This window comes from Schistocerca gregaria, chromosome 6 (assembly GCF_023897955.1).
Source record: "Schistocerca gregaria isolate iqSchGreg1 chromosome 6, iqSchGreg1.2, whole genome shotgun sequence".
Taxonomy (NCBI): Eukaryota; Metazoa; Arthropoda; class Insecta; order Orthoptera; family Acrididae; genus Schistocerca; species Schistocerca gregaria.
In genome coordinates, this window is record NC_064925.1 from 127,715,916 (window position 1) to 127,740,810 (window position 24,895).

The window sequence follows — 24,895 nt, forward strand, 5'->3', positions numbered from 1 at the left end:
CCCTCAAAGAGGCCTTCAATGATCTCTTCCCGCCTATCCGCTCTCACTTTTGCATTTAACGGTGGAATTTCTATTACACTCTTAATGTTATCGCCCTTGCTTTTAATCTCACCAAAGGTTGTATTGACTTTCCTATACGCTGAGTCAGTGTATCCGCTAACCATTTCTTTCTCGATTTCATACCAGTTCTCATATAGCCATTTCGCCTTAGGTTCCCTGCCCTATCTGTTTATTTCATTCCTATATGACTTGTATTTCTGTATTCTTGGACTTTCCTGAACGTTTTTCTACATCCTTCTTTTGTCGATTAACTGAAGTACTTCCACTACTACTCTTTGTTTTTTCACAGTTACCTTCCTTGTACCTACAGCTTTCTCTCCAACTTTTGTGATTGCCCTTTCTAGAGATCAACTGAACTGCCTACTGAGGTATGCATTGTCGCAGTATCTACAGCCTCAGAGAACGTCAAGCGTCTCTCTTCATTGCTTAATATTTCCGTGCCCCAGATTTTGTACATTAATTCTTACTGACCTTCTCTTAAACTTCATCCTACTCTTCATCACTACTAAATTGTGAACTTAGTCTATATCCGCTCGTGGGTACGCCTTACAATCAAATATCTGATTTCAGAATCTCTGCTTGACTGAGATGTAGTCTAAGTGAAATCTTACTGTATCTTCGGGCCTTTTCCAAGTTTCCTCCTCCTCTTGCGATTCTTGACCAGAGTATTCGCTAATTCTAGCTGAAATTTAATGCAAAACTCAATTAGTCGTTCTCCTCTCTGATTTCTGCTACCAAGCCCACGTTCTCCGTAATCCTTTCTTCGACTACTCGTCCTACAATCGCATTCCAGTCAACCATTAGATTTTCATCTCCGTTCACGCACTAAATTACTCGTTCAGTATTGTCATATACCTTGTCTGTCTCTTCATCTTATCCTTGCGACGTCTGCATCTACAACTGAACTATTGTTGTTGGCGTGGCTTTACTGTCGATTCTGATGGCAATTACTGAAATCACAGTAACTTTCTCTCTGCCCCTACCTTCCTATTCAAAACGAACCTACTATTGTAATCCATTTTGTGCTGCGGTTGATACTAATGGGGTAAGATTGCCTGGGAGTGAAAGGACTGGGCTAAATAGGGGTTGAACATCATTCATATCAAGATTTTTATTTACATTCATCAGTACAAATAGGGTTCAAATGGCTCTAAGTTCTATGGGACTTAACAGATGAGGTCATCTGTCCCCTAAACCTACAACAACTTAACTCTACCTAACTTAAGGACATCACACACAACCATGCCCGAGGCAGGATTCGAACCTGTGACCGTAGCAGCCGCATGGTTCCGGACTGAAGCGCCTACAACCTCTCGGCCACCGCGGCCGGCAAGAACAAATAGGTTTGCCTGTTACGTCAACAGAATCATGACATATCAAGACAAAACTTTTTGAAAAGGCAACAAAAGATAATAAGATAACTAGCCAAGGCAACCCCCCCCCCCCCCCTCCACTTTTACACCTGATGGTGAACATTCAGCTTCAGAACACGTCACGAGGTGGAAACGGTAAATAATTAACTGTCGCGTTAGACCGAAAACATAGGTCTAAGGAAGACGGTAACGGTTAGCTGATGAACCTCACCAATGTAAACACCTGCTTGGCCGGGAAATAACAAGCTTGCGGGCTTCAGCTAATTACAGAAAGCGACTTAGAGATTTAGTAGGCACGGTACTAGACAGCAGAAATGTTTTGCATGTCATAGTCACACTGAAGATAAAAGAAATTTACAAAAGCACAATCATTTAAAAAACACACCCAAATCATAACTCCAATACAATTGCTAAATAGAATCAATGATATTTTGATACGAGCGACACGTTCCCCATTTTTCTTGGCCAGACACTGGAATAGGGATGAATAACAACATCACGAGGCTGAACCGAGTCCGATATAGAAACAGCAGGGCAGAGACGCCCGCAGGAAGTGAAAGAGTCACAGTTATCTCTCTCACAGCGGGGAGAGAAATCGGTCTACAGGGTGGTCCATTGACCGTGACCGGGCCAAATATCTCACGAAATAAGCGTAAAAAGAGAAAACTAAAAAGAACGAAACTTGTCTAGCTTGAAGCGTGAAACCAAATGGCGCTATGGTTGGCCCGCTACATGCCGCTGCAGTAGGACAACGCATATCAACTGCGTTTTTTAAAAATAGGAACCCAATTTTTTTATTACATATTCGTGTAGTACGTGAAGAAATATGAATGTTTTAGTTGGGCTATTTTTTTCGCTTCGTGATAGATGACGCTGTAATAGTCACAAACATATGGCTCACAATTTTAGACGAACAGTCGATAACAGGTAGGTTTTTAAAATTCAAATACAGAGCGTAGGTGCGTTTGAACGTTTTATTTCGTTTGTTCCAATGTGATACATGTACCTTTGTCAATTTATCATCTCTGAGAACGGATGCTTTTACAGCGTGATTACCTGTAAATACCACATTAATGCAATAAATGCTGAAAATGATGTCCGTCAACCTCAATGCATTTGGCAATACGTGTAATGACATTCCTCTCAACAGCGAGTATTTGCCCTACCGTAATGTTCGCACATGCATTGACAATGTGGTGCCGGCCGGAGTGGCCGTGCGAGTCTAGCCGCTTCAGTCTGGAACCGCGAGACCGCTACGGTCGCAGGTTCGAATCCTGCCTCAGGCATGGATGTGTGTGATGTCCTTAGGTTAGTTAGATTTAAGTATTTCTATGTTCTAGGGGACTGCTGACCTCAGACGTTGAGTCCCATAGTGCTCAGAGCCATTTGAACCATTTGACAATGTGCTGATGCATGTTGTCAGGCGTTGTCGGTGAATCAAGATAGCAAATATCCTTCAACTTTCCCCACAGAAAGTAATCCGGGGACGCCAGATCTGATGAACGTGCTTCGATGACCAATGCACCTGTCATGAAATATGCTATTCAAAACCGCTTCAACCGCACGCGAGCTATGTGCCGAACATCCATCATGTTGGAAGTACATCGCAATTCTGTCATGCCGTGAAAAATCTTGCAGTAACATCGGTAGAACATTACGTAGCAAATCAGCATACATTTCACCATGTAGATTGCCATCGATAAAATGGGGGCTAATTATCCTTCCTCCCGTAATGCCGCACCAATCATTAACCCGCCAAGGTCGCTGATGTTCCACTTGTCGCTGCCATCGTAGATTTTCCGTTGCCCAATAGCGCATATTATGCCGGTCTACGTCACCGCTGTTGGTGAATGACGCTTCGTGGATAAATAAAATGGGTGCAAAAAATGTGTCCTCGTCCCTTAATTTCTCTTTTGCCCAGTGGCAGAACTGTACACGACGTTTAAAGTCGTTGCCATGCATAGCCTGATGCATAGAAATATGGTTCTGGTGCAATCGATGTTGATGTAGCATTCTCAACACCGACGTTTTTTGATTCCCGATTCTCGCGGAATTTGTCTGCTACTGATGTGCGGTTTAGCCGCGGCCGCAGCTAAAACACCTACTTGGGCATCATCATTTGTTGCAGATCGTGGATGACATCTCACATGTGACTGAACACTTCCTGATTCCTTAAATAACGTAACTACCCGGCGAACGGTCCGGATACTTGAATGAAGTCGTCCAGGATTCCGAGCAGCATACATAGCACACGCCCGTTGGGCATTTTGATCACAATAGCCATACATCAACACGATATCGACCTTTTCCGCAACTGGTAAACGGTCCGTTTTAACACGGGTAATGTATCACGAAGTAAATACCGTCCGCACTGGCGTAATGTTACGTGATGCCACGTACGTATACGTTTGTGACTATTACAGCGCCATCTATCACAAAGCGAAAAAAGTGGTCCAACTAAAACATTCATATTTCTTTACGTCCTACACGAATATGTATGGTGGTTTCTATTTTTTTAAAAAACGCAGTTGATATTCGTTTGACTTGTGGCAGCGCCATCTAGCAGGCCAACCATAGCGCCAGCTGGTTTCCCCTTCAAGCTACACGAGTTTCGTTCTTTTTAGTTTTTTCCTTTCATGCTTATTTCGTGATTTATTTGGCCCAGTCACTATCAATGGACCACCCTTTATATAAACGCCGCATTCTCTCGGCACCGAAGCAGCAAACTAAGAGTAGCTCACCGAGTGTACAAAGCCCCTGTGCGGTGACAAACATTGGAAAAAGTTGGAGCTGCCAGGAAATGTAAGGATCACGACGACGCACGGCTTGCCTCCAGACCTCGTCGGCTAAAGGAATAATCCGTCCACTCCCGTTTCAGGTGTTCATCCCTCGTCCGTAAGATGCGCAGTCATACTAACATGAAAGTCACACGGGCGTTAGACCAGCCAGCACGTTGCCCCCCAGACCTGCGCCGTCCGTGCTGCTTCACCGACTGTCTCCCTCCCGAAAACAGCCTTAACGGCACTCGTGACAAACGTGCCACTCCCCCTTCACGCCGAACATAGCGGACCAGGTGACGTAGCGCCAGCTCTGTCCATCGCGCAACGATTCAGCTACCCTATTCTCGTCTTACCAGAAATGCTTGCCTTTCTTCGATTTCACCACACTGACTCCCATTACAACTAGACTGAGCCATAGCATTCTTTGCAGACTTTCCCAAATCTATACATGAGATCAGACTTTTAAAAACTCTCATACACTATTGGCCATTAAAATTGCTACACCACGAAGATGACTTGCTACACACGCGAAAATTTTAACCGACAGGAAGAAGATGCTGTGATATGCAATTCATTAGCTTTCCAGGGCATTCACACAAGGTTGGCGCCGGTGGCGACACCTACAATGTGCTAACATGAGGAAAGTTTCCAACCGATTTCTAATGCACAAACAGCAGTTGACCGGCGTTGCCTGGTGAAACGTTGTAGTGATGCCTCGTGTAAGGAGGAGAAATGCGTACCATCACGTTTCCGACTTTGATAAAGGTCGGATTGCAGCCTATCGCGACTGCGGTTTATCGTATCGCGACATTGCTGCTCGCGTTGGTCGAGATCCAACGAATGTTAGCAGAATACGGAATCGGCGGGTTCAGGAAGGTAATGCGGAACGCCGTGCCGGAACGCAACGGCCTCGTATCACTAGCAGTCGAGATGACAGGCAGCTAAACACCATGGCTGTAACGGATCGTGCAGCCACTTCTCGATCCCTGAGTTAACAGATGAGGACGTTTGCAAGACAACAACCATCTGCACGAACAGTTCGACGACGTTTGCAGCATCATAGACTATCAGTTCGGAGACCGTGGCCGTGGTTACCCTTAACGCTGCATCACAGACAGGAGAGCCTGCGATGTTGTACTTAACGACGAACCTGGGTGCACGAATGGCAAAACGTTATTTTTGCAGATGAATCCAGGATCCGTTTACAGCATCATGATGGTCACATCTGTGTTTGGCGACATCGCGATGAACGTACATTGGAAGCGTGTATTCGTCATCGCCATACTGGCGTATCACCCGTCGTGATGGTATGGGGTACCATTGGTTACACGTCTCGGTCATCTCTTGTCCGCATCGACGGCACTTTGAACAGTGAACGTTACATTTCAGATGTGTTACGACCCGTGGCTGTACCCTTCATTCGATCCCTGCGAAACCATACATTTCACAAGGATAATGCACTACCTAATTTTGCAGGTCCTGTATGGCCCTTTCTGGACACAAAAAATGTTCGACTGCTGCGCTGGCCAGCACATTCTCCAGATCTCTCACCAATTGAAACCTCCTAGTCAATGGTGGCCGAGCAACTGACTCGTCACAATACGCCAGTCACTACACTTGATGAACGGTGGTATCGTGTTGAAGCTGCATGGGCTGCCAGCCAAGCTCTGGTTGAATCAATGACCAGACGTATCAAGGCCGTTATAACGGCCAGAGCTGGTTGCTCTGGATACTGATTTCTCAGGATCTATGCACCCAAATTGCATGGAAATGTTATCGCTTATCGGATCTAGTATAATATATTTGTCCAATGAATACCCGTTTATCATCTGTATTTCTTCTTAGTGTAGCAATTTTAATGGCCAGTAGTTTAACATAGGGTATCGTTCGCATTCTGCATAATACTAATGCTCATTGCCAAGTCTGCAAACCTATTGAATATACGATAGTGATGGACGCTGAATAAATGAATTAAAACTTGTACTCTGGCCACGATTTGAACCTCGGTGTTCTTGCTTACTAGGCAGAAATACTGACCATTACAGCACTATGCCTCACGCTGCTGCAGGACTTCTCAAGTCCAATACCCTACCAAACACAAATTTCCATTCCTATCTTCAGCTTATTTTTTCCCGTAAATCGTCACTATTGCCAGGGTAAATTTAATTATAATCTCTATACTCACCTGAGGTACAGGATTTCCCCATTACTCTCAAGGTGGTGTGCTATTCCAGTGCTGGAGAGCCCTGGCAATAGTGACGGTTTATGAAGGAAAAAGAAGTTCAAGATAAGAAGTTTGTGACGGGGAGGGCATTAGACTCGGGTAGTCCATGCAGCAATGTTGGCCATAGTGCTGTGGTAGTGTAATGGTCTCCATTCTTGTCTGCTAAGCAAGAAAACCTGGGTTCAAGTCCCAAGTCTGCTACAAATACCGAGTCATTTATTCACCTTCCATCATTATCGTAGATAAAGATGAGACTTTAATTTCTCGAGGAAATTTTAATTATAATACCCTTGAACATACATTTAACGACTGCAGTTTTTCTCTGAACGTCCGTTCCTGCCAGCACCAAGAGGTAATGTGATTTGTTCAACGTTAGCCAAGTGCACACCAGACAACTGTTTCACCCAGTCTGGCTCTTCAGAGTCAAATGCGAGATTATCTTGCGATTATCGGGCCTTCGAAAATTGTCTCAGTGCCTAGTTCCATCACAAATACACCCTTCAAGAAGACCTATATCTCTGACGTCGATCTGTTGTAGAATTTTAGGACATGTTTTTTGCTCGCATATCATGTCATTTCTGGAAACCCAGAATCTACTCTGTAGGAATCAACATGGATTCCGGAAACAGCGATAGTGTGAGACCCAACTCGCTTTATTTGTTCATGAGACCCAGGCTCTCAGAAAGATGCCATTTTCCTTGGCTTCCGGAACGCGTTCGATACAGTTCCGCACTGTCGCCTGATAAGCAAAGTAAGAGCCTACGGAATATCACAACCTGCTGTGTGGCTGGATTGAAGAGTTTTTAGCAAACAGAACACAGCATGTTGTTCTCAATGGAGAGACGTCTTCAGACGTTAAAGTAACCTTTGGCGTGCCACAGGGAAATATTATGGGACCACTGCTTTTCACAATATATATAAATGATCTAGTATATAGTGTCGGAAGTTCCATGTGGCCTTTAGCGGGTGAAGTTGTAGTATACAGAGAAGTTGTAGCATTAGAAAATTCCAGCGAAATTCAGAAAGATCTGCAGCGGATAGGCACTTGGTGCAAGGAGTGGCAACTAACCCTTAAGATAGACAAATGTAATGTATTACGAATATATAGAAAGAAGGATCCGCCATTGTATGATTATATGATAGCGGAAGAAACACTGGTAGCAGTTACTTCTGTAAAATATCTGGGAGTGTGCGTGCGGAACGATTTGAAGTGGAATGATTATATAAAATTAATTGTTGGTAAGGCGGGTGCCAGGTTTCGATTCATTGGGAGAGTCCTTAGAAAATGTAGTCCATCAACAAAGGACGTGGCTTACAAAACACTGGTTCGACCTACACTTGAGTATTGCTCATCAGTGTGGGATCCGTACCAGGTCGGAATGACGTAGGAGATAGAGAAGATCCAAAGAAGAGCTGTGCGTTTCGACACAGGGTTATTTGGTAAGCGTGATAGCGCTACGGAGATGTTTAGCAAACTCAAGTAGCAGACTCTGCAAGAGAGGCGCACTGCATCACAGTGTAGCTTGCTGTCCAGGTATTGAGAGGGAGCGTTTCTGGACGACGTATCAAATATATTGCTTCCCCCTACGTATACCTCCCAAGGAGATCACGAATTTAAAATTAGAGAGATTTGAGCGCACACGGAGGTTTTCCGGCAGTCGTTCTTCCCGCGAGCCATACGCAACTCGAACAGAGAGGGAGGTAATGACAGTGGCACGGAAAGTGCCTTCAGCCACACACCGTTGGGTGGCTTGCGGAGTATAATTGTAGATGTAGATGTTCAGTGTCTAATAACCATTTACAGACGGCAGGTGGCACCCCTAGCAGCGGAGGATTAAGTAGTCGTGTTGGGAGGACGCAGATAACCGTGTAATCGGCGTCGTAATGCGGAAACAGAGCGATTTATCTGACTTGCAAGGGCGGAGGAGAGAGGGTTAATGTCTGGGGAACGGTTTCGCTGTATTCCTTGCGTCAGCTCTACATTCCGGAAGGCACAATGGATCAACACATCTATCTTTCGGGACCCTGCCCACCCCTACATTTAGTTTGCTTTTGCTTGGCACCATGGCATCTACCGGCAGGATACTGCAGCGTGTCACACAGCTCGCAATGTACCTATAGCGCCAGGACGAGTTTACCGTTCTCCTCTGTCCGCCGTACTATCCAGATTTAAACCCAGCCGAGGATCTGTGAGAGTATCTCGATGAGGGTAATCGCGCAGCTGGCCACAGCACTGGATTCGCCAGGGCTCCACATCTTTCAGAACCACAATGACTGTCTTCCTCTAAGTCTCGGAGCGGTCCGCACTGTAAAAAGTAGTTATTTTGGCTTCTGCCAGATGGTCATATTAATGTCACTGCAGAATGTAGTACACTACTCGCCATTAAAATTGCTACACCAAGAAGAAATGCAGATGATAAACGAGTATTGGTTGGACAAATATATTATACTACAACTGACATGTGATTACATTTTCACTCAATTTGGGTGCATAGATTCTGAGAAATCGGTACCCAGAACAATCACCTCTGGCCGTAATAACTGCCTTGATACGCCTGGGCATTGAGTCAAACAGAGGTTGGATGGCGTGTACAGGTACAGCTGCCCATGCAGCTTTAACACGATACCACAGTTCATCAAGAGTAGTGACTGGCGTATTGTGACGAGTCAGTTGCTGGGCCACCATTGACCAGACGTTTTCAATTGGTGAGAGATCTGGAGAATGTGCTGGCCAGGGCACCAGTCGAACATTTTCTGTATCCAAAAGGCCCGTACAGGAACTGCAACATTTTGCTGAAATGTAGGGTTTCGCAGGGATGGACTGAAGGGTAGAGCCACGGGCCGTAACACATCGGAAATGTAACGTTCACTGTTCAAAGTGCCGTCAATGGGAACAAGAGGTGACCGGGAGGTGTAAGCAATGGCACCCGATACCATCACGCCGGGTAATGCGCCAGTGTGGCGATGACGAATACACGCTTCCAGTGTCTGGTCACCGCGATGTCGCCAAACACGGCTGCGACCATTATCATGCTGTAAACAGAACATGCATTCATTCTAAAAAATGACGTTTAGCCATTCGTGCACCCAGGTTCGTCGTTGAGTACACCATCGCAGGCGCTCCTGTCTGTGATGCAGCGTCAATGGTAACCGCACCCATGGTCTCCGAGCTGATAGTCCATGCTGCTGCAAACGTCGTCAAACTGTTCGTACAGATGGTTTTTGTCTTGCAAACGTATTCATCTGTTGACTCAGGGATCGAGACGTGGCTGCACAATTCGCTACAGCCATGCGGATAAGATGCCTATCATATCGACTGCTAGTTATAAGAAGCCATTGGGATCCAGCACAGCGTTCCGTATTACCCTCCTGAACCCACCGATTCCATATTCTCTAATAGTCAATGGATCTCGACCAACGCGAGCAGCAATGTCACGATTCGATAAACCGCAATCGCGATAGGCTACAGTCCGACCTTAATCAAAGTCGGAAACGTGATGGTACGCATTTCTACTCCTTACACGAGGCATCACAGCAACGTTTCACCAGGCACCGCCGGTCAACTGCTGTTTGTGTATGAGAAATCGGTTGGAAACTTTCCTCATGTCAGCACGTTGTAGGTGTTGCCACCGGCGCCAACTTTGTGTGAATGCTCTGAAAAGCTAATCGTTCGCGTACCACAAGATCTTCTTCCTGTCGGTTAAATTTCGCGCCTGTGGCACTTCATCTTCGTGGTGTAGCAATTTCAATGGCCAGTAGTGTATTATTGCTTTACCAATAAATTATTTATGTATCAGTATCGTAAAATTGGGTTCTGAGAGCACTTGTGGTCCTGTAAAATGTGGCGCATCCAAGTGACAACCACGGCAAACCATTGGGAAGAGTCATGAGGTAGTAAATCGAGTGACTAAATGTCACGCGAATAGTTGGGCCTTCACGCCAAATGTTGCGGCTAGAAGCACGGGCGTTTTTTTTGCACTGGATGACTGCTGGAAAATGAGTGAGACAAGAGGAGCGTGTATGTGTGACAGATGATATAAGCAAAAGGCAATTATGTAGATGACCCCAAGTAACCAGGCTTAAACCATGTCGAAAATGGTCACTTGTTTGAAACTAGTTATCTTAAAATAATATCCATTACGATGACTGTTGATATTCCAAGATATCGTTTGGTGAATATATAAGAATTTCTGTCTACCATTTATTCCAGAATCTTTACACAAATTCAACATTTCGTAGTCTGACTAGGAAGATATATCTGACCACAGTCTTTCTCTGCGTTACTTTAATTAGGCATTCACTTTTTCACGCTTTTGATTTACTCATTTGTCACTGGGAAGCTCTTTAGAGCCGTATTTACAACTTTCTTTACGGAATGTTAAATTATTTAACTGAGCTGACTTTTATTTACCACTGTTTTCCTCGACGTCGTGTGGCTTGTGTGAGTGAACAGGATGTACTGTTCAAACACGGACACAAGGTGGGCTAGCTGGCGCGCTCGCCTCTGATGTAACAGTGCTGTGATTACGTCACCTTCGAACCACACACTCGATCTGTGGACGCCCGCTTTTCCTCTGTACTTCCCCTAGTTTCCCTGACAGTTCTTTTAATACAGGGGGCTTATGTGGCGCCATTATTCTGGGGCGCAGGTCGTCAAAATAGGCTTTGGGACAAGAACACGCGCAAATGGCCTCGTATTATTTTCACGCATTCCTCCTGCTCTTGAGAACCTCAGAGATTGAGAAGCTTCCTGAAACGTTTACTTCTGTGCATACTGAAGGCTTTGTCCAAACAGTGATAACGTAGCAGAGAATAAACTGCAGATCAATGGTTTTCTCCGCAAGTGGTCAAAAGCGTTTTACTGCATGAATCACATAAATTACAGTTTGTGCTGTCACAAAAGTCGCGTATCTCTTACAGGATACAAATTACACCATTATCAAAAACTCCTGAAGTAAGCCACAAGTTGTCATCCAGGCAGGGAGTAAATACCGGGTGATCAAAAAGTAAGTATAAATTTGAAAACTTATAAACCACGGAATAATGTAGACAGAGAGGTAAAAATTGGCACACATGCTTGGAATGACATGGGGTTTTATTATAACAAAAAAACACCCCTTATTTCTAGGCGCGTGAAAGGTCTCTTGCGCACGTCGTTTGGAGATGATCGCGTGCTCAGCCGCCACCTTCGTCGTATTTAGCCTCCCAGGTCCCCAGACCTCAGTCCGTGCGATTATTCGCTTTGGGCTTACCTGAAGTCGCAAGTGTCTCGTGATCGACCGACATCTCTAGGGATGCTGAAAGACAACTTCCGACGCCAATGCCTCACCATAACTCGGGACATGTTTTACAGTGCTGTTCGCAACATTTTACTCGACTACAGCTATTTTTTAGGAATGATGGTGGACATATTGAGCATTTCCGGTAAAGAACATCATCTTTGCTTTGTCTTAGTTTGTTATGCTAATTATTGCTTGTCTGATCATATGAAGCGCCATCTGTAGGACATTTTTTGAACGTTTGTATTTTTTTATGTTCTAATAAAACCCCATGTCATTCCAAGCATGTGTGTCAATTTGTACCTCTCTATCTACATTATTCCGTGATTTATTCAGTTTTCAAATTTTACTGACTTTTTGATCACCTGGTACATGTGGCGTCGTCCACGTTACCCGCTGAATTGTTCCACTCGTTAATGCTCTTTCGTCGTCGTGTGCTGAGCTTGTTTTGTTTTCTTGTTTCAATATGATGTGATGTGATCTTCGTTACCACAGCGACCCATTTTTATTTATTTATTTATTTATTATTTTTTTTTTTTTTTTTTTTTTTTTGCAGATGTCATAGCGCTTTTGTTTATTCAACTGTGTAATTTGTTTTGGGACCTACCTTGCACAAACTTTATGAAACTCAAATCTGTTGCGGTTGATTTTGCAGGCAGAACCGTGACTAATTTTCAGACGATGTGCCACTTCGTCAATAGTTAATTGTCCGTCTTTTCAAGAGAACGGCCAATGGTTTCTTCATTTGTAGCGGTAAACTGTCGTCCGGCTCCTTCATCGTGCGTAACACAAATGCGATCATTTCCAAATTTTTCAATCCATTCGTAGACACTCCGTTGTGTAAAACACTGTTCTCGTACGCTACCGAACGTTTTCGATGAATTTCGGCCCCTGATACGTCTTCCGACCACAAAAAAACGGATCACTGAACGTTGCTCTTCATTGGTGCAAATAGACAGCGGAGCAGCCATTATTAACACCACGGCAACGATAAAGAAACTAACTTAGCAGCTTGAAAATTGCAAAGATATAACAACAAATAAACAAAGCATGCGTCGTCAACGTAGAACGACAGTACTACCAAAATAAACAAAAATATAACTAAATTGTGGATAATAATTAACTTACCGTCGTATTATAGTCCCGTGGTACCTTTTACTGTAGAGAAGCCAGAGGAGTTTTGCGTTTCTTAGCGGCTGCAAAAGGACATAAGTGAAAAGGGATTAATTCCTAGCTGGCTTGGATTGTGACCGTGCCGCTTGCGCAGCACGTAAAAATTAAGAGAACAATTCGTACCCTTTTCAAGAGCTTGCAGTCATTAACTTTCGGATTTAACTATCAAAACAAAAAAGTAATAATAATTTTCTCCAAGTCAGCTCATCAGAGAAGCCCTGTGCCTACTGTATACCGATCTAAAGCGAGACAGATATTTTTTTACAATCATGAATATGATACTACGAAATAACTCGTTCGTTTCTCTCGCGCGAGTGTAAATCCCTTGTGTATGCTGCGACTAACCATTCCATTGAGTATCATCAATTGTCAAAAGTATTACATTATTTTTCTCTTACTAAGCAGTCTACAGTTTTTCTATCCCCGTCACTAAGTTGCAAGTGCCGGCCGCGGTGGTCTCGCGGTTCTAGGCGCGCAGTCCGGAACCGTGCGACTGCTACAGTCGCAGGTTCGAATCCTGCCTCGGGCATGGATGTGTGTGATGTCCTTAGATTAGTTAGGTTTAAGTAGTTCTAAGTTCTAGGGGACTAATGACCACAGTAGTTGAGTCCCATAGTGCTCAGAGCCATTTGAACCATTTGAACTAATTGCAAGTCACACAGTATGAGATTTTACAAAGAACAGGGAGAGGAGGGTGAGGCAGATTGGGATGTATATTCAATTCCTATACATATTTAGCAATTGCGAAGCAGTCACAGGATTGCTAGTATTGTTATAAATAGAAAATAAATGCAGTTTAAAAACAGCTTGCAACTTCCAAACTGACCTGCATCAAAATCGCCTGCTCCATTCTTTGCAGATGCAGGTTCAATAATCTTCGTTTATGCTAGGTGCTTGTCACACGCCTTTCGAACAATGTGACATGCCCTCCGGATATGCTGGGCATGTCCTTTTTAAGCGCTTGAGAGGTGCTCAGGTACTCAGCATTTTCTCGAGATTAAATTTAAGTCTTTCGCAACGTGTTGTACAAAGTTTAGATGTAGGTACAGCGAACATAAAAATACGTTATCTCTCGGCCTATATAGCGACGGCAAAAATCTGTTGCTCCTTTCTGACCGTAATTTATTATGTCTTCGCATTTTTATGTAAAGTATATACTCATCAGATATTTAATTAGAAACACCTAATTAAGTCCTTGACACCAGAGACACCGAAGAAGCTGGGAAGCAGCCCTGAATCCTGATCCGCTGCGCGGTATTAGCCGAGCGGTCTTAGTCGCTGCAGTCTTGTACTGTGCGGCTGATCCCGGCGGACCTTAGCAGTTACGTCCCATAAGATTTCACACACATTTGAAGATTTTGAACAATCCTGATTCACCAAATGCGCACTATAGCCCACTTGTAATTATGAGGCGACAAAGTGCCAGTGAAAACTGGCACACATGGTATATGATCTATTTTACAGACACTACGTCTGTCACAGTGGCATGTAACCCTACTACCCAACTAAATAATCATCGCTGGTGATAAGTCTTTAGCCAAACGAAATTAAGTACTTTTCTCTTGCAATCGCGCACTTCATTTTGAACTTTTCCAGACATGTTCGTTTCCCTGAACATCACAGAATTGTTGAATTTGGATCCAAGACGGACCTATGTCATTGTCACACATCCCCAAAATGCTCTGAACTGAACTCAGGTGTCCTGGAGAACCACACGAGCACTCATATCTCGTCATACTGTTCATCTGACACAGTTTTGGATACGATGGAATGGTGCATGCTCTGTTGAAGTTACAAGCCACGTACAAGATCCTCCATGCGAAAAAAAACGCATATGGAAGGCAGAGACGGTGGCAGAAGTATCCAGCATTGCATGTAAACATCCACCGACGATAATATCTTGATCTACTTGACTGAATGGTTCAAGCAGTAAGTATCGTGCGCATACAACGGTTTTCGATGAACTCATATTTTGCTATCGACGCTTGACAATGAGTGCCGCAACTCACTAGTCTTAGAGCTGCCATAGTACTAAAGTTATGGGAATTTGACATTAAAAATATACCAACTGTGGGAGTGTTAAAATAATATATTATGAAATTCATACTTATTACTGCGAAATGCAGCATGTTAGCAGGTCGAGGAATTACATGAAACTATGGAAACAGTATGGAAGGAGCTATAACTGAAGTTATGTAGTCACCCACATGAATTACAAACACAACTGCTTCATTTTCACTGGAGGATGGTCCTCCACTCATAGCAATTTCAATCCCTAAGACTTCAGGGATAGGGAGCGGGGGAGGATGTGTAGCTTATATACACTTGGTGACTGCGCTTTTCTCCCAATTGTAGTAGTCATAGCGCACCGTCGACAAGGTGGTGCGAAGAAAGCCCAGTGTCGAAACACAGTTGTAAATGAAGTGTCTAAAGCGGCTGCTCCATCGATCGATCTGCACAGCATGAAATGTGTCAGTATCACATATATCACATACCTTGCCCACCATGCAGTCGTCTGTCACACCGAACGCCAGTACAATGCCTCTCTTGAAGAACGCTTAACCATTTTGTAGGGCCTGGCAATAGCAGTGACATTTCAACAATCCTGTAGCAATCTTTTCAGTTACTAGTACTTGCAAGAATTATAAGTGACATATGATACATTAAAGTACTGCCCTCATTCATTTAAGGTTACAGCAGTGTTAGGTTTGCTAACACACTCTACTTTTCGGAGAGTTTTGTAACACTTCGCTTCTGTTAAACTACCTTGAAACTTCCTACATTTCACTTCTCATTCAGGCTCACCTGAGGTCCAAACGGGCCTGAAGTCCTGAAGGACAAATGCATCGAGGATTTTATGTATAGTCTTGTTTCTGCTATTATATTTATCCTTTCGTTACAACTGTTTATTCTGGTACGGCAAGTAAAGCATATTAATGCTTATAAGCAAAGGAACTTATGAATCGAATAATGTTTTTGAAGCTGACTTCATTTATGAAAGGAATGTAACTGCAAGGGAAGTTATTTCTAGAGTCTGTGACATGCAATGAACACTGACAGTACAAGTCTTTCTTTTGAAAAAGTATCTCCTCTCTCGGAAGACCTACACTGCAGCTTATGCTATATATATATATATATATATATATATATATATATATATATATATATATATATATATATATATATATATGTGTGTGTGTGTCAATTTAACGTGTTTTAAAACGTATTTAAGTGTGAAATAATCCCTCCTAGCCCCATACACACTCCTACCTGACACAGATAGCTCTGAAAATCTGTGCTTGTGAATCTTTAATAGCTATGAAAATACTTGTAGTATTTACAACGAAAAACACGAGGCACGTCCAATAGATAACAGTAAGGAGGAGAACTGTTTTAAAATTTAATTTTTGTCGGGTGCACAGCTTCAAGAAGTTTTGAGAATGAAAACGGTCCATAGAGGCTTTTTATTATCTACACCTCTGGCCAATTTTAACCTTTGGTCATTTCCAAGCACTTATTGTAGCTAGAAGCTTAAGATATCTGATTGAAAATGACCATAAATCTAAAAATGTGTAATATTCATGCATCAGTTGTGCATTCAATGAGCTCCAGGTTTCTAATTTTAAATTTTGCAGCTATTTTCATAGCTATTAAAAATTCACAAGCAAAAATTTTCGGGATATCTGTCCGGGATTGGAAAATCTGTGTAGAGCTAGAGATATTATTTTATAGTTTTTGATCCGTTTTAAAACAATTTTTAATTAAAAAGTCTTTTTTGTAAATAATTATTTTCTTCCTGTTATTCTTGTGTGTGTGTGTGTGTGTGTGTGTGCGCGTGTCAAATTTTTAAATCGATTTCAAACATTTTGACCAGATTAGAACAGAGACATGTCATAAATTTTAGGACTATTTGAGTTTCGCTTCACTTGAGTCAATCAATAGTTCGCTTCAACCTACTAAAATCTCACGAAAAGACATAGAAGTTAAAAACTAGACAGAATCTAACTCACACAAGGGCTGCGCAACAACTGTTCTAACCAAGAAATAAGGGAAAGCGGAACAGGAAAAGGGGGAAATAGCAGTTGAACACAAAGTACGGTCTGTCACACACCACACAAGAAAAAGTTAATATTGCATTGTCGTCCAGTTCTGAGATATGTCGAATGTTTCAGGTTGCTAGCTCAATGGGAAGTTACTTCGAAATCAAAATTTGTACCTAACAAATAGACAAGAAAGCGACCTAATAATTAGTTCTTTGTTACCTTAAGATGAGGTTTACCTGTAATGCAATGCGTCGATCTTCTCTTGAGGTAAATTTAGAGGCAAATGATTTATTGAACGGATAGAGACCTACACTTACTCCTTTTGCCTTATCACGCATTGTTTCCAATGTTGCCTTATATCAGCTGTTACCATATGCCGTTGTTTCCTATCGCAGCATGAGTTTCAATATGTTGCGCTTTGTCAGAATAAATCTGTTCACATACTGCTATATCCAGTGTTCAACACTATCTTTTGCCCTCGGTATTCTCTCTCCAAATTGTCCATTACCTCACTATTTCTTCAAATAAATCGAATTCACTAGCCAGTGACTCGTGACACATCCAGCGCAACTCTCTGCCTGATGTCACTCTCTAGGGTCGTATCCCTTACGTCATGTACATATGGATTCACGTGATTTAATGACGAATTCAGTACTCTTTCAATACACCCGCTTTATAAATGATGCTTTGTTCTAATTATATTTCTGTGTACTGTGGGGTTTGAGCTCAAGGTTCATTTACCTATCACTTTATATAAAGAAAGTTTAATTGTTTATCAGTGAATGAAATGGCAGATTACATCCCAGATTACCACAGCTACCGGCATATGACACTAAAGTTTTTCAAAATTAACCCTGTGTAACAATGTCATTTCGTATCACCTGATACTGGTATCTATAGCTGTTCTAGTAATTTTACGAAGTAGGAAGATTTAACATTAATACAGTACGGAAATACTGCTTCATTTTTTTACTGTTCCCGATTGACTCAAAAGCAGCGAACTAGTTCATTAAAAATGTAATAAATTCTATCCCACACTGTTTGCAGTAGTAAATAAATTACAGTATGTATTTGCTGGGTAGAACATTTGGAAGTTTTAACTTTTACATTATCCAATTTATTCCAGTGTTTACTTTCTAATCTTATACGAAATTTTCCGCAGTTTGGAAGGCCGTTTGTAAGTAAGTGGATAACTGGATAGTCAGATGTGTTGGGAGGCCTCTGCAGGGTTTAAATGAATATATATTGAACCCCTCCCTTTAGCTGCTCTTCTCTCACAATGCAAATTTTTCTGAATCTCCGGCTCGAGTAAAATACAGGAGAAAGTGCTGCCTCCATTTACAGTGTGATTGCAGAATTAAGAGGAATTCTGCTTGCGGGAGCAGTAGTAGGGGGGAGGGGGGGGGGGGCTTAGGGGAAAAGAAATAAAAGAGAGTCTGTTTCACCATGACGGGGAGGAGGGGAGGTGTGGAGAACCTCGCAGATAGCTGCTGCCCCTCGCTCCCTACTCAGGGCTCAGATCTTACGGGCGGAGGTGGGGGCAGGGAAAGGACGTAGGCATTTGTTTCGCGTGTGGAACAGAGTGAAGTGCAGTCTCAAGAGGTGCCGTGTCCTCAGAAGCGAGCTGTGTCGTAGTAAAGTGCTGGCGAGTTTCGTTTCAAGCTAATGAAGCGGTCTCGCACGCGAGATGGATTGATAGGGTGCGTCTCCGAAATTGCGTAAGCAACCTGTACTGTATGAGTATTCCGTGAGAATGTAAATGCCGTTCCTAAATGACAGGAAAAAATGGATCTGGGAGTGGTAAGGCGCTGAGCTAGAAATTAAAAAGACTCTTAACAATAATTGTTTGCCTCGGCGGCATTCTAAAGTTATCAAAATAAACGATAAAAACTGGCCAGGTGCAGACAGGACTCGCGCACTGATCGTTCAGTACAAACTTTATTATATACGTAGACAGTTCACGCAATCTGGGAATCGATGATCTCGATAATTTTTGCCTGTTACCGATATTCATACTGCCAACGTATCGCTTCCGGTAATTCCAAGGCTTCTGAGAATATTTTAATTTCTTATTTGAAGTCGGATAACAAATAACAAAATAAACGCTTTTTTCGTGCAATATCATTACAAATTAGCAAGTATCGAAGTTTTCCTTTGGCTGTACTGTTAAACCTTGCTTCTTGGCGAATTTAATGATTGTAGGTCAACGGTAAGTACCCTGCAGGTTTTGTTGAGTGAGTTTGCGAGTGTCAAAGCGTGTAACATAAATTACCTTTTGCTTGAACTCACTTAGAAGCTCCATTTTTTTGACACCACCAAGAAACTCTAGACAATATACCACAGAAATTTCAACTTCATACATATACCCGTATCCGAAAATAGGGTTTTGAGAAATTAGGAGATAGGCAGACAACGAAGTGATACCATAAGGGTTCTGTTTTAAAGGACTGAGGTTGTTGTTGTTGTGGTCTTCAGTCCTGAGACTGGTTTGATGCAGCTCTCCATGCTACTCTATCCTGTGCAAGCTTCTTCATCTCCTAGTACCTACTGCAATCTACATCCTTCTTAATCTGCTTAGTGTATTCATCTCTTGGTCTCCCTCTACGATTTCTACCTTCCACGCTGCCCTCCAATACTAAATTGGTGATCCCTAGATGCCTCAGAACATGTCCTACCAACCGATCTCTTCTTCTAGTCAAGTTGTGCCACAATTTTCTCTTCTCCCCAATCCTATTCAGTTAAGGAACCCTAAAAAGCCACAGTAAACAGTTTAACAGATGCCACAATCAAAATGATAATATATGTTTTTAAATACTTAAATAAACGTTATAAGTCAGACACACACAAGGTTGTTTTATAATAAGAGCACGATCTTAGCAAAATTTAGAACTGAAAAGTATCTGACAATATAAATCACGGCTGAAAAACGAGAAACAAATACACTTGGTCAATAAACAGATATTGTTCGCTCCTTTCATTCAGCTAAGGTTAGGAATTCTAGAACAGTCACACACACACACACACACACACACACACACACAGAGAGAGAGAGAGAGAGAGAGAGAGAGAGAGAGAGAGAGAGAGAGAGAGAGAACCATGGCGTCACCGATCAGCAGTGCCACCCTGATCTTCACACCATGGGACCGCAAGCATCGTCGGAGTTGTTCACCATCTCACCTCCCTCGGCTCCCTTCAGCGTCCATGTATGCAACGTTCATGTGGTACGAGTGTTTCTGCATTAGCTTACACAATTCATTGAAACGTAGGCTTTGAACATTGAAAGGTTTAACTTGAACTCACTTAACGGAAAAAGTCGTCCTCGCTGTAATTAATAAGATCACACTGCAGCTCCAGTTAATATGATATGTTGCCTGTGGTAGTTGTAGTCACTGTTATTTTTACTGAACATCGTACTTTGACAGAAAGCTAGTTTTATAGGTGTTTCTGGAATGCATTTGTTTAATCCTGAATATATCAGATTACCTTACTCCAAGACTAACGCAAAGAAGAAAAAAAATGGCTCTGAGCAGTATGAGACTTAACATCTATGGTCATCAGTCCCCTAGAACTTAGAACTACTTAAACCTAACTAACCTAAGGACATCACACAACACCCAGCCATCACGAGGCAGAGAAAATCCCTGACCCCACCGGGAATCGAACCCGGGAACCCGGGCGTGGGAAGTGAGAACGCTACCACACGACCACGAGATGCGGGCCGCACAGAAGAGTGAAATATCATTAAATTGAGTTCATTGAACGGAAGTAAGTTCTTCATTCACTGCTTATGAAATAAATTAAAATATGTAAGAACCGAACTTATGTAATTGCTATTGTCCCTCACAGATATGATGAAGACCTTTACATAATTAAGGCACTTATGTCAGGTAGTTGCATCCTGTGAAATTCTTCATCATTTAACTAACACTTGTTATTAACTTGAGTATATTAGTCACTATAACGAACAGTGTCATGCCTCCATAGCCGTTGTTACCTAATTCTGTTAACTGCAGCAATTTAAACATCTAGCCCCGTCTTGCAGGTAAGATTCCACATAAGAAACTGTTTCGTATGTACAGTTTATCAACAGCCAGACTAGGCCACTTCTTGATATCCATTTAATCATTACAACAACCAGCTGTTATATCACAGTACAATATTTGGACAACATTATGCGTCATGACGTACTTTTACAATATACTTTTTAGTGCTAATGAAGCATTTTGTATGACTGTAAATTCGAGGTTTTCTTCATATGTTGTCTGTGACGGCTCACTGTACACTCTCACAAAGTATTCTCTAAAAGTACCAGGAAGCCTGTATAAGTTCTACGGTACTTCCCACAACATAGTAACAACTTTTCCCTCTTTTTTACCAACCTTTTCATTATAGAGTAGTACTCCAACTAACATCCTCAATTATTTGGTGGATGTATTCCAATCTCTGTCTTCCTCTACCGTTTTTACACTCTACAGCTCCCTCTAGTACCATGGAAGTTATTCGCTGATATGTTAACAGAAGTCCTTCTTCTTGTCAGTGTTTCTATATATTCCTTTCCTCTCTGATTCAGAGCAGAACTTCCTCATTCCTTACCTTACATTCCCAGAAATTTCTTCTTCAAACTAAGCCCTATGTTTTACACTAGTAGACTTGTCTTTGCAGGAATTCGTTTTCTAGCAGTGCTAGCCGGCTTTTTATGTCTGGCTTGTTCCGTCCGTCATGGGTTATTTTGCAACCTAGGAAACAGACTTCCGTAACTTCATCTACTTCGTAAACACCAATCCTGATGTTAAGTTTCTTGCTAGTCTCATTTCTGATAGTTCTCATTAATTTCGTGTTTCTTCCAGTTACTCTCAATTCATACTCTGTACTTACTAGGCTGTTCATTCCATTCATTAGGTATTGTAATCCATCTTCACTTTCACTGAGGATAGCAGTACCATGAAGGAATCTTGTCACTGATAACCTTTCACCATGATTTTTTTTTGTCCGCCTGCTCAGCTGGGTGGCAACGTGCTTGCCTCCCATGCAGTGGGCTTGATTTGGAGTCCTGGCCGGGTTGGGTATTTTCTCCGCTAGTGGACTGGGTGTTGTGTTGTCTTCATCATACTTTCATCCTCATCATTGACGCACAAGTCGCCCAATACGGCGTCGACTGAAATGAGACTTGCACTTGGCTGCCGAACATCCCCGGATGGGGCCACCCGGCCAAAGATGCCATTCGCTCATATCCATTTTACCTTGAATTTTAATTCCACTCTTGATCTTCTTTTTTATTTCCATCACTGCCTCTTTGAAGTACATATTGAACAGTGGGGGCGAAAGACTACATTCCTGTCTTACGCCCTTTTTAATCGGAGCATTTCGGTCTAATTCTTTCACTCTTATTATTTCCTTCTGGCTCTTGTACATGTTGCATTTACCCGTCTCTCCCTATACCTTATCCTTGTTTTCCTTAGAATTTCAAACATCTTGCCGCATTTGACACTATCCAACGCTTTTTCCTGATTGACAAATTCTCTGAATGTGTCCTGATTTTTCTTTAGTCTTGCTTCTATTATGAGCTGCAAAGTCAGAGTGGCCGATCTGATGCCTTCACCTTTCCTAAAGCCGAACTGATCGTCGGGCAAACGATCCTCAATTTTCTTTTCATTCTTCTGTGTATTATTCTTGTCAGCAACATGCACGCACGATCTGTTAAGCTAATTGTGCGATATTTCATCTACATCTACATGATTACTTTGCAATTCACATTTAAGTGCTTGACAGAGGGTTCATCGAACCACAATCATACTACATCTCTTTCATTCCACTCCCGAACGGCGCACGGGAAAAACGAACACCTAAACCTTTCTGTTCGAGCTCTGATTTCTCGTATTTTATTTTGATGATCATTCCTACCTATGTAGGAAGAGAAAGTTGGTGAATGAAATTTCGTAAATAGATCTCGCCGCGGCGAAAAACGTCTTTGCTTTAATGACTTCCATCCCAACTCACGTATCATATCTGCCACACTCTCTCCCTTATTACATGATAATACAAAACGAGCTGCCTTTTTTTGCACCCTTTCGATGTCTTCCGTCAATCCCACCTGGTAAGGATCCCACACCGCGCAGCAATATTCTAACAGAGGACGAACGAGTGAAGTGTAAGCTGTCTCTTTGATGGATTTGTTGCATCTTCTAAGTGTCCTGCGAATGAAACGCAACCTTTGGCTCGCCTTCCCCACAATATTATCTATGTGGTCTTTCCAACTGACGTTGTTCGTAATTTCAACACCCAGGTACTTAGTTGAATTGACAGCCTTGAGAATTGTACTATTTATCGAGTAATCGAATTCCAACGGATTTCTTTTGGAACTCATGTGGATCACCTCACACTTTTCGTTATTTAGCGTCAACTGCCACCTGCCACACCATACAGCAATCTTTTCTAAACCACTTTGCAACTGATACTGGTCTTCGGATGACCTTACTAGGCGGTAAATTACAGAATCATCTGCGAACAACCTAAGAGAACTGCTCAGATTGTCACCCAGGCCATTTATATAGATTAGGAACAGCAGAGGTCCCAGGACGCTTCCCTGGGAAACACCTGATATCACTTCAGTTTTACTCGATGATTTGCCGTCTATTACTACGAACTGCGACCTTTCTGACAGGAAATCACGAATCCAGTAGCACAACTGAGACGATACCCCATAGGCCCGCAGCTTGATTAGAAGTCGCTTGTGAGGACCGGTGTCAAAAGCTTTCCGGAAATCTAGAAACACGGAATCAACTTGAGATCCCCTGTCGATAGTGGCCATTACTTCGTGTGAATAAAGAACGATGTTTTCTGAAACCATGCTGATTACGTACCAATAGATCGTTCCCTTCTAGGTGATTCATAATGTTTGAATACAGTATATGCTCCAAAACCCTTGTACAAACGTAAATGATATAGGTCTGTAGTTCGATGGATTACTCCTGCTTCCCTTCTTAAACACTGGTGCAACCTGCGCAATTTTCCAATCTGTCGGTACAGATCTATCGGTGAGCGAGCGGTTGTATATGATTGCTAAGTAGGGAGCTATTGTATCAGCGTAATCTGGAAGGAACCTAATTGGTATACAATCTGGACCTGAAGACTTGCCCGTATCAAGCGATTTGAGTTGCTTCGCAACCCCTAAGGTATTTACTAAGAAACTCATGCTAGCATCTGTTCTCGCACTTGTGAACTCTTGCAATCTTCCGAAATGTGTGGATGATATTTTTCCTTAAGTCGGATGATATGTCGCTGGACTCATACATTCTACCCATCGAAGTGAATAGTCGTTTTGTTGCCACTTCCCCCAGTGATTTTAGAAATTCGATAGAATCTTATCTATCCCGTCTGCCTTTTTGATCTTAGTACTCCAAAGCTATTTTAACTTCTGATTCCAACACAGGATCCCCTATCTCTTCGCTGTCGACTCCTGTTTGTTATTCAATCACATCAGACAAATCTTCCCTCCTATAGAGGGCTTCAGTGTACTCTTTTCACCTATCTGCTCTCTTCTCTTATTTTTTATTACTGTTTTTTTTTTTCTTAAACGTACTGTATATTACGCGCATTTCTCTAAAACTTACTGTTGTTATTCTTAGAATTTCAAACATCTTGCACCATTTTACATTATCGATCACTTTTTGTACATCCACACATTTTTTGAACGTGTAATTATTGCAATTCGGGCCTGCTACCCACATCAAACGCGTCGTGAGAACTGCCTCTCTGTCGCCTTTATCTTTCTTAGAGGCAAACCGATGATCTAACAGATAGTCGATTGTCATTTCTCTTCTGCTGTATGTTATTTATGTGAGCCACTTGGATGCATAAACTATTAAAATGACTGTGCGATAGTTCTCGAACTTACCTGTCCTCGCCATCTTTGTGCTGGGGCCGATGACAGTTTTCAAAAAGTCAGAAGGTACACCTCAAGACA

At 42.5% G+C, this 24,895-nt stretch overlaps 2 protein-coding genes across 5 annotated transcripts in view; one reads left to right on the forward strand and one right to left on the reverse strand.

Annotated features, from left to right (window-relative positions):
* The window catches only part of LOC126278767 (uncharacterized), a 779,239-nt gene that overhangs the window by 202,858 nt on the left and 551,486 nt on the right, over window positions 1-24,895 (forward strand). The gene's annotated exons all lie outside the window — the stretch shown is intronic.
* Window positions 1-24,895, reverse strand: part of LOC126278133 (uncharacterized) — an 85,366-nt gene that overhangs the window by 43,311 nt on the left and 17,160 nt on the right. For 2 of the 4 annotated variants that reach the window (XR_007550653.1, XM_049978020.1), the window contains one exon: window positions 12,845-12,912. The exons of the other annotated variants lie outside the window; for them this stretch is intronic. Coding sequence is in view for 1 of the 2 variants with exons in the window: in XM_049978020.1 (XP_049833977.1) it covers window positions 12,845-12,912 (68 nt within the window). In the remaining variant the exon portion in view is untranslated. The remainder of the gene's footprint in view (window positions 1-12,844; window positions 12,913-24,895) is intronic. 4 annotated transcript variants of the gene reach the window in all.